The sequence below is a fragment of the Phalacrocorax aristotelis genome, chromosome 10 (genome assembly GCF_949628215.1).
Source record: "Phalacrocorax aristotelis chromosome 10, bGulAri2.1, whole genome shotgun sequence".
In the NCBI taxonomy this organism is placed as follows: Eukaryota; Metazoa; Chordata; class Aves; order Suliformes; family Phalacrocoracidae; genus Phalacrocorax; species Phalacrocorax aristotelis.
The window spans coordinates 4913106-4931462 of NC_134285.1; the positions used below are offsets into that span (position 1 = coordinate 4913106).

Below are 18357 nucleotides of genomic sequence, written 5' to 3' on the forward strand. Positions count from 1 at the left end.
TATAAACAGCTCGCTCTCCTCCTTTTTTGGAGAGCAGATCGGATAATCTTTGGATGACCCAATGGATTTCTTGAGGGAAGCAATGACGAGGATAATAAATGTATCCCCATGTCAAGACAGACTTGGATATTTATTCTAAACAATTGCTACAGCAGCTTCTGGCAGAGACCTGAGTATCAGCAGGAAAAATGAGATCTTGGCCCATCTGCAAAGCGTCACTGGCTTTAACACCCAAAATGAAGAGGAAAAAAGAAATCCTTTTGGATAATGATTTAGTTTCTTTTTCTGTATGTTTTTTTTTTTCTCTTCTCTCCAGTAATGCCAACCGCTTCCAAAAGTGGGATCACTGGCTGCAGTGTGATTCCTTTAGCAAATGCTGATGAAACCCTTTGCTCTCTGTGCTGTCGCCGCTCCCTGCCCTCCCCATGCAGGGGTTTCACCCGAGTGACTCCCAGGGTGGGGAAAAAGAGACTGTCACTGAAGAAAGTAAAACAGTGCCCTCTCCTGTCCCTTCTCCCTGCTGCCGCTCGCACCGAGCAGCACTGGTTGTGCACCAGCAAGGGCAGGGACGCACCATGTGTGATACGGACTTTTGGGGGATAAAACACTCTGTGCAGAGTGGGCTGGAACAGTACAGCTCCTTCACTCACATACAGTTTTGCATGATTTATGATAGGGACAATGGAAGGTTCAGAGCCGTTGGGAGTGCCGGGAGCATTGCTGATGGTGGTGGCTGGTGTCATCTCAGCCCTGGGAGGGGGGGGTGAAGACTTGGGCATTCTTTTTCCTGCAGGAGATTGGATATTTCCATGGCTATTGCATGAAAAATAAGCTCCTATTAAACCATTCCCTGAAATGTCTCCCTTGGTCATTTCGTGATGCTGTTTTTATTTTTTAGTAACAGCCACCAAGAGACCCGAGAAACATGGGAAAGTAAATAAATAAATACAAATAAAATAGCCTAAGAATGTGTTTTAAATATACGCCTTCATTTTTTCAAGACTCTTCTAAACAGGAAGAGGGAAACAGAAGTGGATTTGATGGGTGAAGTTATTGTAACATGACAACTAATGTTTAAAAGTCGCATTTCAAGGCTGTGATTTCCAAAGATAACAGCTATGAAACAGAGCTTTCTTGCTAACTGATGGAGTGTTTACTTTCATATAGAACAAATTACCTGATATCTGAGGTAAATAAAACCTACCCATTAGTCATATTTTACAAATACAGCATGCTAACAAGAAGGAACAGGCATCATGCATGTAGCTATACAGGACCCTGGGCAGCAGAACACATATCCTATGCTCATCTTAGGGGTGAGTAGGGAAGTGCGCTTCCACACTCTGCAACTGCCTAAGTAAAATAAACCCACGTGTAAGAAAAGCCAACTCCTAAACAAAACAAAACTGTGGGTGACAATAGTTTGGGCTGCAATGGAACAGAAATACCTTTGTTCGGATCAACAGGTCCTAAAGGAATCACACCTAACTTGTTATTTTGGCAGCACTCAGAAGAAAAGGGCCATACACCCAACTCAGCGGGCCCTCAGCAAGCTCAGGCTTTTTAGTTGCAGAGGGCTCTGAGAAAAAAGAAGTAGTCTCTTCTCCTCGCTTCGTATAGATCGTGCTGCTCCCCATGTTGTCCCTCAGTGGTGCAGTGGCCACAGAGTCCGTTTCCTTTTTCCCCATGGATTCCTTGCTTTTTTGCTCAATGTGGTGTCAGATCAGCCCCAGGGAGTAACTGCACCTTACACTGAGTCAGATCTGGCAATATTCAGGAGACACAGAGCTACTTGCACTACGCTTTCCTTTGGAGCAAGCTCTTCAGTGTTTGATCTACTTTCTACTAATCTACGTCCCTAAGTCCTTAGCGGTCCTTGAAAGGCTCCTCCTGTAGCGCTACCTCTCATACCTGTTGGATAAGCGCCATTAAAATTCCAATGGCAATTGCATTGCTATGTCGCATGTATACAAAATAAGCTGTTTAAAATACATAATCTGATGCAGGAAATAACAAAGGAGAAAGCAAACAAATCAGAACGTCACGTAGATAATTTTGTCTAAGAAACAAAAATCTCAGACTGCAAACAAATTTTTCTCAGTTCAGTAATTAAAGCAAAGTCCATATGGCTTAAGGGAACAGTCAAAGTGCACAGAAGGCAGTGGGTTTTCTGTTTGCTTTGCACTCCTCTTCACAGCAAGCTCCACGTCATCCTCTTTGGAGCCCCTTCTCCATCCCACACACATCCTATCCAGGTGCAGAGAGGGGATGGCTCACAGGGTTTTGGCTCAAGCCCGTGCCTTTGCACAGCTCTTGCCTTCTAATGAGCTGTGGATCGTTATCCCAAACTCAAAAGCCCTTAAACGCACCCACTGGCGTTTTTGGTTTTGAACTTTTTCTTTCTGGAGCCTTTGGAGAGGAACAGCAATCCAGTGCCAAAGCTATTCAGAACCTATATGCACCAAGAGCAGCAGTGCTCAGAGGCAGTGCCAAAGAGTAAAAGCAGATCTCTGGTATCGTTTGCCCTGTTTGAGAAGAAACATGACAGTAGGGCTGAACTTGCCCTTGGACCTCACCGCTTCAGGTGAGGTACCACCAGGCTACTTTGAACCCGCCCCCATGTGCAGGAACAGGCAGCCACTGTAATCAAGACAAGGTGGTTTCAACAACCTGCCTTGAAGACACCACCACTCAGTGCTGCAGCTGCCCCACATCTTTCCAGAGAGGACAGGGAGAATTTGCAATCATAACAGTGCCCACTCATGCCCTGATGGGATGTTAGCAGGCAGCAGGACCCGATTTTCCTGGCTGACCCACATCCACCTGGGAGGAAATGGCAGACACTGGAGTGGCAAGGACTTGCCTACTTCCAGATTCACCTCTCAAACTCTTGTGGGAAAAAGTCTAGTGATCCAGGACTGCGGCTAGGTCCGAGGGCTGGGCTTGGATTCTTTAAACCCTTGACAACTTCCTTGTGAGCAAACAACTTGCTGCCACACATGACAGACTCAGGAAAAGGACAGAAAAGAAGAAAACAAAAAGGGAGCTATACAAGAGGATGGGAAATAAACTGAAAATCTCCTCTCTTCTTTCCAAGGCTGTAACTTCAAGTGCACTGTAAACGTGCACAAGATAATTCATGACCCTAAATGCTCGAAAAACCTGCCTAGCTTTATTTGGAGACACTTTGTTTCTTCTCCCAGATACAAAGCTGAAGAATCAATAAAAGGCACCTGTGGACACCAAAACTCACCCAGTCTGCATGACATGTCTTTGTACTAAAAAAATAAAAATCAAACAAACCCAGCTACTGTGTACTTTTCTTTTTTTTTTTTCCTACAGACCAGTAGCAGCACTGCAGAGTCTGGGCGAGAAAGGATGCTCAACTTCTATTGACAGGGCAGGATGACTTTGATGATCAAAACCCTCATTAATTAGTAGACTCTCTAGCTTGCCACTGCAATCCTAATTGAAAGATTCCTCTGGCTTGCTGGGTTGTGTCCTTTGACTTTTAAAAAATGACCGATTCAAATGGCACATGCAGTCCGTGAGGGAGGATTAGAGCCACACCAAAAATCAAACCGACCTCGCGTCTGAATTCTTCCCACTTGCTTCACCCACCGCTGCCTACAGTGCTCTTTAGAGCCATCTCCTCTTCTAAAGGCCATGGTGTTGGAATACTTAAAGAATGCAGCAGGTCCCATTTGAACAAGAAGTAAAAGCAGGTCAGTAATTCAGTATAAATACACCAGTAGTGAGCCTAGAGCAGACAGAGTGACACATCTGAGCCTAAGTCGATCAGCCAGTGCTCCTAATGTGGGGAGCAGCAATGAGGAGAGAGGAGGTGCACATAAAAATTTGTCCCTTTTCTATATTTTCCTACTTGACCTTGATGACAGGGAAAAATTAAAAAGGAAAAAAAAAAAAAAGTGGATAAAAAGGAAGAAAAAGGAGCCTGGGAGGTTTTATGTTTTCTCTTCAAATCACATCACAAAGTCACTCATTGCATCTAGGGAATTCACCTCCTTGTTTGGGAACGGGGGGACAGGAGGAGGGGAGAGAAAGAAAGAGGGAAGAGAAGGGCATAGGAGCTGCTTCCTGAAGCAGTGTTACAAAAAGCGGTTAAAAAAACCCTACTATTCACAAGTGGTTAAAATCATCACTTTTCAGAATTCCTTTTTTTTTTTTTTTAAACAAAGGTTCAGCTAGTTCAGCTCCATATTTTTAGAGTTGATTGTCTTCAGAAAAAAAAAGAACCCAGCCTCATTCGTGTTCCCATCCGTTTCTACCCTGATAGAGAAGTTACCCACAGTTCACCGCACCGGTCACGCACGCACACAGTCACTGCGATGGGTCCCTCCGAGTGCCGCCGGCGGTTCGGCTGTATCCTCCAGTCCCGTCTCAGACGAAGGAGGAGAACCCTGTCACTGGAGTCCGGGAGCCGGGTGCGGGCTGTCCCGTTGGGGTGTACACCCCTCCTGAGCTCTGTGTAGTGATGACAGTCTGGAAATAGGGTTCTGTCTCGCCGGCGGCACACTCCTCGTATCTATAGGATGCCGGGTGCTTCACCCCTTTCTGCTGCCGCTTCCATGAGTTGTAGTACGTGGGGTCACTCATGTAATGGTTCACAAAGGAGTGCTTTGGCAACTCATCTTCATAATCCGAGTCAGTGGCCTAGAGCATCGGAGGGGAAAAAAAAGAATTCACCCATCAGCACCTATGATTTAACCTGTTCCACTCTAAAAGAAATTAGAGACAAGTTTATTATCACCAGCTGACCAAAGCTGCAATTTTAGGGTATGATGGTTTGTAGTCCAAGTGTAATACAAGCTGGACTGTAGAAAAGCACTGTGCTCTGGTTTAGCCAGGCTTTGCTGCTACAGGGATTGTCCCCCAACAAATGCTGGCCATAAGAGATGCAGAGAAATCCCTTCTAATCACTGCAGAATGCTGTGGCAGGAGTCGGGAGTTTCTGTTTTGACACAAGATGCAGGGAAGTGTACAGTCGCCATAGGAAAACAGCAGCTTTCCATCACATAATCAAAAAGATTGCAATTACAGTTGAGAATCTCCCTTCAGATGCAAGGACAGAAATAATGTCTTCCACGCAAACACACTGAATTTAGCCAGATGTGCTGCTGTTTATGGTGGCCAGATCAGGCCACCTGCAGAGTACTCTGGGTTTGGCTTACAAGCCCTGTTAAGTATTGAAAATAGTTAAATCACTGAAAGGGAATTAAGCAAAACCACATTTTTTTTTCAGGCAAACAACACTATCTGTATGTTACAGCTGATTATTGGCAGTACAAGGCGCACAAACAGTGGTGACAGAAGAAAGAGAATGCAAAATCTGGAAAAGAACTGCCAAGCAAGAGGGGTTGCTTTCTTGGGATGGCTCAGGCACAGCCCTATGTTCAGAGCGGATCTTACCCCCTTGAAACATTTATGCACGGTGGCTGGATAGCTTCAAAGCTCATATCAATACCAAGTGGGAGCTCTACTGAGATGTAACCAGATCAGCTTTGTGCATCTGCCCCTCCTCTAAAGTACTGCTGCTGTGATACAGCTGGAGGAACCACAGAGGGCTCGTACATCTCCTCCGAGTACAGAGACCGTAGCAAAGCCTTGGCCACTGTACCCAAGCGCACATTTTCCTTCTGTTCCCACTAATATTCCCACCAATAACAGCCACATCCCATACAGCACACAAACATTTACCCAGTCATTTCCATATCTCATGCCTTCTCTCAAAATCTCTGGTTTGAGCATGCAAAAGCTTTTAGTCCTTTCCCCCCCCCCCGATAATCTGCATAGCTGATTCTAAAGGCAATTAAATATCAGAGCAGTAGTTGCCTAAGACATACAAAAGAGAGACCGGTAAGTGCAGCTCGTAACTGTTAGTTGCTGCAATTAGTTTCAAAAGGTTGGTATCATTCTGATCTATGACACCACACAGCAAACACACATCTTTCTTGATCCTGTCTGCCACACAACTAGTCTTTCCTCCTCTAAAGCTCCTTTTTAATGGTCTCTGAAGAACAAACCTCAAATGCCTTGCGAACCATCATTTGAAAAGGGCACCGCATCCATCATCCCCACTTCTTTGCTTAGATAGCTGCTTCGATACTGTTTCGTGCCCATTTTCCAGCAGAGAGAGTGATGGACAGGGCTGAGAAATTTTCCCCAGTTTTCCAAAAGTCTGAGCAAAGCAACTCTTTATCGCTTTGCAAAATTTCCCTTCCACTGTTAACCATGCTTTGCCTCTTTCAGAATTATGTGGTGTTTGATTATTTTAAGAATGCAAAGCTTCAGGTGCCTTCATACGTAATTAATAGTACAACAAAACCCTAACCAGCATTTAATAATTATTCCAGAAGGAACTCAGCAAGTCTATCTCCTAGAAAAATGCGCCTTTGCATCAGCTGCCAGCCTCGGGAAGCCAACACCCGACTCCCTCCAAAGACCTTCCTGAACAGGTGGTTTTTGCGGCATGCCTGGAATATCCCCAGATTTGGACCACTTCACAGCCAGCGGGTGCAGAGAGCAGCTCCAGCGTCTTGGCACCGCTGCAGGGAACATCCTGCCAGCACTGCCCTGTCTATTTTTGTACGGGGCTCCAACGTGAGTGCCTCTGATGACTGCAGATGTGGCGGCATGGCAGGGCACGGCAGCAGGCAGCAGTAGCTCAGGCAGGCTGGTCCTCAGCTGCAGAAGCAACCAACTTTATCTGCAGACCAAAAGACCCCCAAACTCAGGTTTCCTCTGTTCTTATCAAGAATCAAGGTGTTGCACTTTGCACCAGCCTACATCTCCTAACATTCTGCTGCAGCTCCATTGTCTAACGTTAAGGTAAAAAGCACCTGGGAAGCTGAGGGATGATGTGGGCATCCAGAAGAAAAAATCTCTACAACCTGAGCAGAGCCAGGTTATGGATTACTCACCAGAAGCAGCATCTGAAGGTGTGAACTCCTCCAGCTATCATGGATGTGCCCCCTCTATCACAGGCACAACACTACCACTGGCCTTGCCATGTCTTCTGACCCCTTCCCCCATCCACTATCACTCGTACTGACTCGGACATGCTCAGCCACCCCCCAAAGAAATAAGACCCCGCTGAAAAGATGGATCACAGCTGAGTTGAGATGTCATAAGCATAAAGAGAAAACCCCACAATCTTCTAGTGGCTCCTTACTGGTCTTCCTGACATCCCCAAAGACATATAGAAACATAAAGACAACTAAAAGGGTGGAAGGTCTAAGAAGAAGTGCTGAGAAGAAGCTGTATCCAGAACACCGACACATGACTTGATAGGTATCATAGTACTGATGTAGCCACTTCATTTCTGTGCATCGCTAGCAGAAAAATACTCACACACAAAACTAATATAATTTAATGTACCTAATATAATATAATGTACCTACGCCAAGTTCTTCTGAGTTTGCCAGAAGCCAACATAATAAAGAGGAGAAATACTGGGAACGCTTCTGGATGGGACGCTGCCATTTGAAACAGTGTCTTGGACTTGCCATGAACAGAAAGGAGGAGTTTAAAACAATATCACCTGCTGATAATTTGTCCACCAGTTAGTCCTTCAGACCAACTGAAAGAGAAAACTCATTTGGTGTAAATAAGGGCAGTGCCTTTCAGAACCAACTTTCATGAAATATATACAGCTGCACTAACTTCAGCCTTTCACCCTCATTAGCGCTGATGCTGGAAAGGATAACGTACTTGTTAGTGTTGATACAACTGTGTTTTCTTTGTGTTTCCTTCAGAACAGGCAGGAACTGACTCTTCTGTCCATGTTTCTAAAGTATCTTCTAAGGTCTGCTCAGAATGAGGTACTAATAACCACCCTGACCAGCAAGGAATTCTCTAAATTGCTGTCCTACATCAGTCTCTGCCCGGATGAAAATCAAGGAGTAGCAAGATAAACCTGTTTTGCATGACAATACAGACAGCTCATACTGGAGGATTACTTTTTAGTGGTTTTTAAACTATTGAGTAAATAGAAATGCTGCAGGGCTTTTTACTTTGTTTTCGGTTTTCTCCCTTCCCTGCGACTGTGGCTTTGTTACCTTGGAAACCTCCATAGGCTGGGGCGTGATTGGGTGTGCGGTGACATTACAGACTGTCAACCAAAGATGCATGGATGCCTATGAAACAACAAATACAGAAAATAAGGGGCTATAATTATTTTATTGATAGCACAGAACGCACAAGTGCTGTTCAGAGGCAAGTCAGCAACCACAGTTGGCCAGCTTAGTCAATAGGAAATTTGAAAATAGTTCCAATTACCTCTTTTTTTTTTAAGTGACTGCATAAGGAACAACCTTATGAGATTATTTCTGAAAACGTACGTGGCACCAGTTTCTTTTGGTTGACATGAAACGAATATGCTGTAAAAGAGACAATGTGTGCAAAAAAATTTCTCTGGACATGGGAACCCTTGCTTATTTAATGTGTCACCTGCAGCTGGTTTCCACATGGTGCCCAACTTGTCAAAATCATTGGAGAACTTCATTGGGAACAAGTTAAACCATATTCTCTATTAAGTGTTAAGTGGAAATTCATAATATCTTCCTACAGAGCTGAGAAACCAAAAGTCAGTTAGACTGCAGAGAGCAGCTGGGAGGACCAGAGCATCACTAGCAATCAATACTGACTGATAACGTGCGCAGTCTGTGAGAATATTATCTCCTGAAAACAGTTTTTGGGAGATGACAAGGACACGTGAGAACACACTCACACACCCCCCTCCTGTAAAACTCCCCTCCCCTCCTGTAAAACTGCTCTTCTGTGGCTGGATGACTTCACAGATATATCATCAAATTTCTGTACATGGTGAACACCAAATTTCTTCAGATTAGCTGTCCAGAGCCTCATCCACTTGACTCATTATCTAAAAGCCTATTATTATTAATCATTTAGAAATTACACTCTTAGCACTCTCTTGCTCCATACCTGCCAATTAAACTACTTTAACCTCATTAACAGTACTGGTGCTTGGCTTTCATGACATGGAGTACGTTAACCACTTGATTTATGAATATTAAGAGTACTGCTTGATTTTCTTTGTTTCTTTCTTGCTTTCCTCCTCATCAAGAAGGAGCTCGAAGGAAGGCTCCCAGGCAGCTGTGTTGTAAGTGCAGTCAGTCAGCCCGAGAGTTTCTCGCAGGCTTCTTCATGTTCAGTAAACCCCATGAGACTTGAAGCCACTGAGATTCCTTCTTTTCCATATAAAATCTTGACACCTCAGGCAAGCAACAGGGGTAAGACTAAGCAGCAACAAGATGACACGTGGGTTGAATGCAAAAGCACAGTTTTTGGCCCTGCCTGCTCTTACGTGCATCATATTAAGCGGAATTTGTGATCCACGCAAAGATGTATTAGAAGAAAACAGCATCAGGATCCCCTTTGCTGCAGAGGACCAAACCTGTGTAGAGCTCTTACATAAAATGATATCTTTAACTCTTCATATAATGGGAAACATTTCTCCCTGCTAGGAGAGAGGGAAATTCTGAAATTCTTGGAAAACAGAGCTTGTCTGTTAAGATCTCCCTTGAGAATAGAAACAAAAAGAACAGAAAAGACAAAAAGGAAGAGCTAATAGGTACAGGAATACTTGAAAAGAGAGTGGTCAAACATCCATACCCACCTCTGCCCCCACCCACCCTCAGCTGCTGTCTGTACCAGCCAATGTAAACAGCATTTTCAGGCTGATGAAAAGGCAGCATCTCCTATTGCTACCTCTGCTGGGAGCACATTAACATTTCATGCCTAAAAGCACTCCCCACCACTAAAAAAAACCCGAAGCTTCAAAGACATTATACAGAAAGGCTGCATATCTAAGCCCCAAGGAAAAACAGGAGGCATATTTGGTTCACGTACTCACATGCACACACAGATTCACAAAAACTCTAGAATCTCAATTGAGACCTTCAGGCTCGACTGCAATACACAGTAAATAAATAATATTAATAATAGCCTGAGAAAAAAAAAAAAAAAACACACCAAAAATCACTTTCTTCTGTGTTGTACAAACAGTGCATAAAGAAGGCAGTAATGACACCCTGCAAGTAGACTTCTGCGCATTACCGGTAAATACCACATGGGGCACTGAAATTAATGTCAAAAGGTGCCAGTGCTAAATTCATGATCATGCTCGGCAAACTGTTTTAATGACAGGTTTAATGCTGGGTTATTACAGTGACATGACCAAAGCACTATGTGTTTAATCTGGAGGGTAACGCCTGTGCATTGCATAGACAGCAGCTTGAGCTACACCAAGGAAAGCTGCCTGCACGATGGGTCGGCCACAGGGCAACACAAAGCAGCAGGCTGTCCGTGGTAATTAACAGGAGGTGAGAGCTAGGTAGCCAGGAAAAGCAGCTGTAGCTGCAGGTGCAGAAAAGCTACAGATGAAAACTGTCATCTTCTTTCACTACTTGCTGCTCTTGATTTATTCTTGCTGGAAGGGTCAGGTTTGGAGTGGTTTGGCCCACTGCTCGCTTCTTGCGCTGTCAGTTCAGATTCGTCAGGATCTCAGCTGACAACATGTGATTTTAGAGACAGATTTACCTTTCTGGATATCCCTTGAAGTCTGTGTGTTCACCCCTGGCCACCGTTGGGCTTTTACAGACCACAAGCACTCTCTTTTTTCTTAAAGCAGATACAAGACACAAGACGGAGCACTGCCAGATGGATAATGCCGGCATGCACCCACCTTCCTTGGAAAATGGAGTCTAAAGGCAACCCGAGCAGAAGGCTCCTCTTGAGTTAGGCTGAGGCTGGGGGCTGGGGTGTTCAGAAACCTGAATGCTGGGCTCTCACAGCCATGGCCATGTGCTCCCTGGCAGGTTACTCATTCCCCACTTACTCCCTCTGTAACAGAGGCAGCAGTTACCACCACTCAAGCTCACCCTTCCAAATATTGGTGTTCGCTGCAGCTGGCTAAAAAAGGCACCGTGAAAACTTCAAACCACATCCCATACTTCAGTCAGCGCAACAATCCAAAGCGCGTCCCACCTTCAACCTCATCTAGATAACGGGCCAGCTGGTTATTTTGCAGCATATGTGCATTTTCTCAAAAGTGCTCCAAGTTTGCAGCCCACAGGCAGAAGGTGATGTGCAGCTCTGTACCAGAGAGGTCAGCAACACTGGCTGACTGATTGCACTTGCCTTTCTACGTAACACTAGAAACCCATGAATATTTACCAAGGCCAGGTCTGGAATCTGCTGTGGTTGGGTCCTGCTTGTCATTTTTTCTTCCGACATTTTAATTTTAAGATGTGATGAGAACAGCCTGGTGAATGCAACATTTTGAAGTCCCCAAGACAGACAAACGATGACAAAACAGTATAATGCAGGTATGGGATTGGGCTTCAAACACTTGCCAGGATTCAGTGGGGAAATTAATGTCTGCAGTGACCGGGCAACATTTGGTAAGGCAAAGGGAAACCCCTACCTCCGACTCCGACACTTCTAGGGGCTTCTCGTTCAGGCCCAAGCCCTCGGTCAGCACAGCTCCATTGTACTTGTTGCAGATATCTTCATCAGAGTAGTGTAGCCCCCCCGGGCTTGGGCGAGGAGGAGACCTAGGAAATGTAAAGGGTGAGCATATGGGATGTTGTAATTTCTCTGAAATGATGCAATTAAATCATGCTTAGAAGCCAGCATCACAGCCTAAGGCAATGACTTGGGTATTAAAGTTCTCCATACATCCTCCAGACAATGGTCTCTTCCCTTTGCCTATTTAACAGTTGCTTGAAGCTAGATAAAGAGCCATTTCCAAGACCATGGTGTTCCCAGCTTTGTACCTGGTTCCATTCTTCTTTGAGAAGGTGCTCTTGATGTTCAGGTGTCTGCTGTTGAGCTCCAGTGCAGTGAAGCCTCCGTTATCCAGGGTGACCGACTCTTCCACGTTGGAGATGGTTTTACCTGGAGCCAGGCAAGGAAAGAATCAGCTGAAACAAAGGCACTTTACCCCCAAATACAACTGTAAGAGCTAACTTCTCCTTCCTTGTGTTTTATGGAATCATTAATTATTTGGAATCTCTTTACCTTTCTTACTGGCAAATGAGAGCAGAGTGGAGGAGTTTGTCAGGAGTGTGAACTGGCAGAGGGAGCCCAAAGAAGGGAAAGGAGCAGTCAGAGATGGATGCATTTCATTCAGAGGTAAGTATCTAAAATAGCGCAGATGAACTGTGCTCCAGAAGTGCTTCTTCATGTCTTTTGACTATAAATAGAAACCAGGTGACTAATTCAGGTGGCCATTGAAAATGTCCTAAATCAAGTGTTGTGAATCCCGTTCATGCTGACTGAAGCAAAGCAAGAGAAAGTAAAACTAGGAGAGGCAGAAAAAGAGGAGAAGGAGGAAGGAAAACAAAAAAGGCAGGAAAGAAAACATGAGAAAGGGTTGGTGGACAGCAAATGGGAAAAAGACATCTAAGCTGTAATAAGGATAAGACATAGATGTGAGAAATCACTGGACAACATCAGGCAGGGAAAAGGACAGGGGACCGGCAGGAGAGGGAAAATACAGCAAAGGGTATTATTTCTTGTGATCAGATACAGCAAGAGCTTATTCTCTCCTACGGTCATTCTTTGTAATCCCAAAAGTGTGAGCTCAGCTTGTGTCCCGGGGAGAAGGACTGGTTGCATATTGCCACTTTGCAGCAGACAGGTACTTTATCCTCGGCTTCAATTTCAGTGCTACATTAAGACTCAGTGTGAACACTGATAGCTGACAGTACAGGTCAGACCTGTCTTTTCATGTCTGACCCCCAAACAGAGGAAAACTAAGAAGATGAGAGATTGCCTATGAGCTACGTATACAAATATATAATAGTATTAACTTGGTAAAATGCCACGGTATTCATACATCTTATATCTCATGGGACTGAAATCTTATTTTCTAACACTCGTTAGAAATGAATTATAAAGAAAGAAAAGATCTTCACTTTGGGCCTGAGTTACTAAATACTGCCTGGAAGACTCCTTCATTACATTAATGCCTAAGAACAGGTAGCGCAAAGACCCATCCACCTGATCCTACTCATTAATGTGCCTTTTTTTGGCTCCTCCTGGCATCAGAGCAATTTCTTGCTGGAGGTGGAGGAGGTTATCAGAGAAATACATATGTGAGCAACCCTTCCAGGACTTTATCACGTAAGGAGAAGAAAAGGTAAAAACAATATTCAGAGCTCAAGAACTAGGTGTTTTGAAAGGGAACTATTTTAACATTCCTAGTTTTAGAGCAGGTAGCTCCTGTTTCCTTTCAGAAAGAAGACTGGTTAAAATCGTAACTAAAGGAAAATTCCAAGCTTGGTGCTCGTTATGCATTAAAGTCTAACAGGTCCAGATAACCATGACACCTCCTAGCTGCTTGGCCCCCAGCCCAGCAACTGCAGCTTGGCTTGTGGAATGAATGCAAGATGCAGGGCACTCTATTTAATATAAAGGAGTTGTGATATAGTCCTCGCAGATAAAGACCTAGCATATTTGCATTGGCACAGCCATGGAAAAGCAGAATCCTTATCCTTTTCCCCATCTATCAGGGAACGATGACAAAACTAAATGAAGTCTCAGGTCATTCCTTTTTTGCAGTCTTCTGCCAAGCATTTGACCCAGACTCCTTGGCTTTTACTACAGTCCCTGGGACTTCCGTGCGCTGTCCTATCCAAGCCCACGGCTGGTTAGCATCCAAAATCTGATAAGATCAGGCACCCTCTGCCCAGTATGGCTATGGGCAAAAGCCAGTTCTATCAAACCAGACAGCAAAAAGATCCAAGTCTTCTGCCAAACAAAATACATATAAAGAGAGTCCACGCTGATTAAATCAGGGGTTCAAAGGGAAGACATTTCTAATTCCCACAGCTCTTGAGAGTGCGTGCACAGCATGGAGCCAATGTCTTACCTGTGCTGCAGTTCTTGTACTTCTTGCTCTGGCCATGCAGGACCAGTGCAAACACCACCAGGAGGATGAGGATCAGACTTGAGAGAGCCATCACCAGCAGAAACCACCACTCCTCATAGAAAGGGGCTTCTGTTTGTGCTGAAAGAGCAAGAAACACAGAACAGTTCCTCTTTATGCTCCTCCAAAATTTTCTCCTCTTCCCCATTCTGAACAATGGATCTATAATAGTGTTCAGGAGAGAGGTGTTCAAAGGAGGTAGCATAGTCTACTCTGCAGTCAGACTTTAAAGGGGCTTGCCGACACTTCTAAGATGGCAAACAGAACAGGAGCATATCACGGCTCCAATATCTCCACAAGCATCTTTCACACACCCAGAGCAGCGCTCCAGAATCCCTTCACTGAGAAGTTATCACCAAGTGAGAAGAGCAAGGATTCTTCCCTCAGCTCCACGCACCTACATTTCTTGACTACTGTGGCATGTTTAGTATTCCCTGGGTCAAAGGAACCACTAATATGTCTGTCACGACCCATGATTTTTAAGAGGCTTGCCCTGCCAAAATGCTGCTCAGTGGCTCTTTGAAAAACACAGCTAGTGCCAGGGAACAAAGCACACTTGGTTGAGTGCCTTTCGGCACCTCCATTAACTCTAACTTCCAACATTCACTGCTACTCTATACCGTTACCCCCTCAGCTTAGCCAAGCCTGATGCACAGCACACGGGTATCAATTCAGTTCCCTGGATTTTGTGCGATCTCAAGTAATTTCACCCCATTTGACCTCAACTGGCAACACAAAATGATACTAACTTCCCCTTTCTAGAGTTATCTTGCCAGTCTTGGTTTAAAGTAATAAGTATTGTTTTCTTGCGGTGATATTCTCTTTGTCAGCATCCCTCAGCTTTGTGAAGAAAATGCTACTGCCAGAGCACAAGCCAGCAGTTGTATATAGTTTCCCTGTAGTCCGTAAGATAGAAGAACACCTGGTAGGAATGGGCAATACCAGGAGACCGACTTCAACCCCTCACTATCACTGAACCCAGGCACTTTCTTTCCCTGGCTGTCCTGAGCCCTGGATCTAAACACAAGTCTGGTGTAAGCTTGATGATATAAGCTCAAATTTGTTCCAGATCACTGGGTATTCTGCGGCAGTGAAAAGTAGCCTCAGTCTTTCTTTGCTAGGAGGCCAGTTCAGGCCAACAAAGTCCTAAAGGCAAACTGCACAAGCCATGCTGGGCTGAGTAGATTCAGTGCAATTTATACCTCCCTGCGCTAGCTGAAGTGGCCAGCCTAAAATGCTTTATACTTTTATGACTGCAAATCTCAATGGAAACCTCTTACTTTCATGCAGCAATTTGAGATGAACACTGAAGCATCAAAAGGAGGTGAATTAAAGAGTTCTGTTCAAGTGGAGAACTTACAAACAAGCGGTTTATTTATAAAAAGCATCACAAGGAGCTGCACACCCAGCTTCAGAGGAATAATGTCTTCCAGGAAAGGAAAGACTGACATGATTACTGACCTCTTTACATTGTGTTATAGCCTCTGTGAAATCACAGATAGGGAAAACACTGATTCTCGGTGTTTGAAGTGAGTTGTCTATGCCCTTGTCCTGAAGGAGAAAAGCAAGGGTAGCACTCACACTGAAATCCATAGACAGCTCTCACAGGCTAAGTGGTTAATTGTGTAAGGACAAACGCAGCCGTGATGGTGAAAGCAGCACTTACTACTCTTGCCTGCTGGGTAACTGTTGAATGGTGTTTATGCTTTTCACTGGAGGAGCAAAGAGATAAAAGCCACTCCACATACTGGAGCATTGCCAGGTTCTCAGGACTCTCCAGAATTTTGAATCACAAAGCCGCTTTATCAGGTTCTTTTATTCCTCTTGTCTGTCTTTGCTGACACAGCAAGGATGAAACCTATTGCTCAAAAGCAACCTGGAGTACAGCTGTCTCTGCAAGGGTAAGAGGACACCTGAGCAAAGCTTTCACGAGGGCAAGCTCTCCCACTTCACAACAGGCCGTTGAACTTGAGCTGGCCAGATGTGGTGAGCTAAGTGGAATTTGCTTTTTGAGGTATTGAAGTTCCTTCAGAAAACCAGCGTGCCGGGCTGCTCAAAGGGATTTTGGAAGCATGCGTAGGCCATAGCCCTGGTCACGGGGAATAAGCACAAGAGAGCAGGGAGGGTGGGAAGAGCCCGAGAGCATCACTAACGAGCGGTTCTGATGAGCTGGGACTGAAGGCTTCACGCCGTACTGGAACTGCCAGCACAGCAGATATCAGGAATAATTTTGTGAAACTACACTTTTATATTTTTGAGAGCTAAGCACAAAATAACACAGAAAATGTTTATCAGAGAACCCTGGGAAAAAAAGAAGGAAGCAGAGTAAACAGAACAACAGACTAGGAAAGGAGAAAAAGCAAACAAACTGTAGACTCTGTAAATTAGTCTTAGGACAAGAGATCTTACATACAAACACTCATGAAATTCCTGAGAAGGTTCTTTGTCAAACTTAAAAATGGCACACAGACATTTTTCCTCTTGAGAGTAAAGCATACTGTAATAACAAGCCTTGATTCACCACTATATTGCTCTGGTTTTATTCTAAAACAGGTGAAAACAATCTGCCCTTGATTATTTGTTGCAACTAGAGAATCTGCGTTGGATTTTTCCCCTCTTCCTTCCTCCCAAACCCAAGAAATTCCATTGAAAAAGATATTTAAAAGTAAATCCATGATTACCTGATACTGCCACAGAGGGAACACTTGGTTCTCCATAGCCAAATTCATTGACAGCCACCACCCGAAATTCATAGGTCACGCCCTGTTTGAGTTTGTCCAGGCTGACTGTGTAGGAGGTAGCACTGCGAGGGATGTCCTTCACAAACATATCCCACAGTCCTTCGTCTAGGAAAGCAGCAAGGACAGAAATGGTATGAACTGTGTGACTTGGCATTTCCTTCTGCTCATTGAAAGTAATTGTCATTAATTGTGTGTTTCGACCACAGGCAGTGGACGTGCTTACCTGAAGGCTGCTCAGTGATATGCACAGATGTCAGAATGCCCTGCAAGACCCCATCTGTAAAGGCATTTATCCATGATGGGGGACTTATAATAGTCCAGATGGAAGAGGTCTCCTCTAAAATCTGCGGCAGCACCCACAGTGACCTAAGCTGGCTAGAGCAGCTGCCAGCCACCTGGGTCCCTCCTGATCAGGTACGGTCATGCCTGTTACTTGACAGAGCAAGTAAACCCAAAGCAACCTGCTACATTAATGAGTCTTAATTGCCCAGGTTTTGCCTGTTTTTCACATTGTAAAACTGACTTCACTATAGAAGCTTTGCAAACTGATGTAGGGTTTGGGTCTTGGGGGGCAGTATTGTGGCCTTCATGAACTGGTGCCTGGTGGACTGGTGGCACTGGAGTGCTGCTTGATTCACAGTATCAATAATGATACGTCCTCTTCATGTGCTGGCCACAGTGTGGCACAGAGCAAGAGAGCCAGCACTGCACTTCTGTGCCATGCATTTTTAAACAGGAAGGAGTTTTTGTTTGTATTATAAACCTCTCGAAGGTGTTAGAAACACAATGCCATTCTGATGAGAGTGTTTCATTAGGGTAATCTGGGTTCTCAACAGCCATACTGACATTGATCCTGATGCACATCCTGACCAGGCACCGTTCTGATCCCCGATCCATACCAATCATTTAATATTCACTTGACTACAATGGAAAGAACTTTCAACAAGATGGATGCCGTTACCAGTAAGAACAAAACCAACTATAATTAAAAATGTCAGTCAATAATTTTGAGTGCAGGAATCAAACATTAAACTACACAGCCTGCTTTTCAGTAACAATTGGTGCCCAGCACTTTCACTGACAAAATGGAGTTACTGTCTATGCATGGGGCCAAACTCTCGCCTCGCTTAAGCCAGCATAGCTCTTATAGATCTGACCTCACAAGTATCCCACTGGGCTTCTACTTTTAGTTATCAAAGCTGTTCGAGCAAAGTCTATTTTTCTCTGCATGTCCCACAGCAATGGGAATACAATGATAACCTCTGCACAGATACGACTCCAGCGCAGGAGCTGCCTGCTTTGAAAGAAAGTCCTCTGCACTGTGAGATTCGAGCATCAGCATGACTTCTGTAGCTTGAGGTGTTATCAAGGTAACAATAAAGCAGGAGCCAGCAGCACTACCCTCAGCAACTTGTTCCGCTGCTGCAATGTAAGGCAGGAATCTGTTCTCATTTGTTTTGCATTTACCTGAGTGCAAACTAATTGGAGTCACCGCAGCGATTCCAGAATTGTGCTGGTGTAACAGAGCAAAATTTGGCCCTTAGCCTACTTCTGTGCAACAGGGAGTAGCAGCAAAGATGGATTGATTAACACTGCAGGTGCATTTCCATGTGAATGTTTTAACTTTGGCATCAGTAAATA

At 44.6% G+C, this 18357-nt stretch overlaps 1 protein-coding gene across 3 annotated transcripts in view; it reads right to left on the reverse strand.

Annotated features, from left to right (window-relative positions):
- Positions 1-255: 255 nt before the first annotated feature.
- Positions 256-18357, reverse strand: part of SDK1 (sidekick cell adhesion molecule 1) — a 417626-nt gene continuing 399524 nt past the window's right edge. For all 3 annotated transcript variants that reach the window (XM_075104852.1, XM_075104851.1, XM_075104853.1), the window contains 5 exons: positions 16657-16821; positions 13919-14056; positions 11820-11940; positions 11468-11597; positions 256-4674 (listed from right to left, as the gene is read on the reverse strand). In XM_075104852.1, the coding sequence (XP_074960953.1) occupies positions 4402-4674; positions 11468-11597; positions 11820-11940; positions 13919-14056; positions 16657-16821 (827 nt within the window). In that variant the 3' untranslated portion in view covers positions 256-4401. The remainder of the gene's footprint in view (positions 4675-11467; positions 11598-11819; positions 11941-13918; positions 14057-16656; positions 16822-18357) is intronic.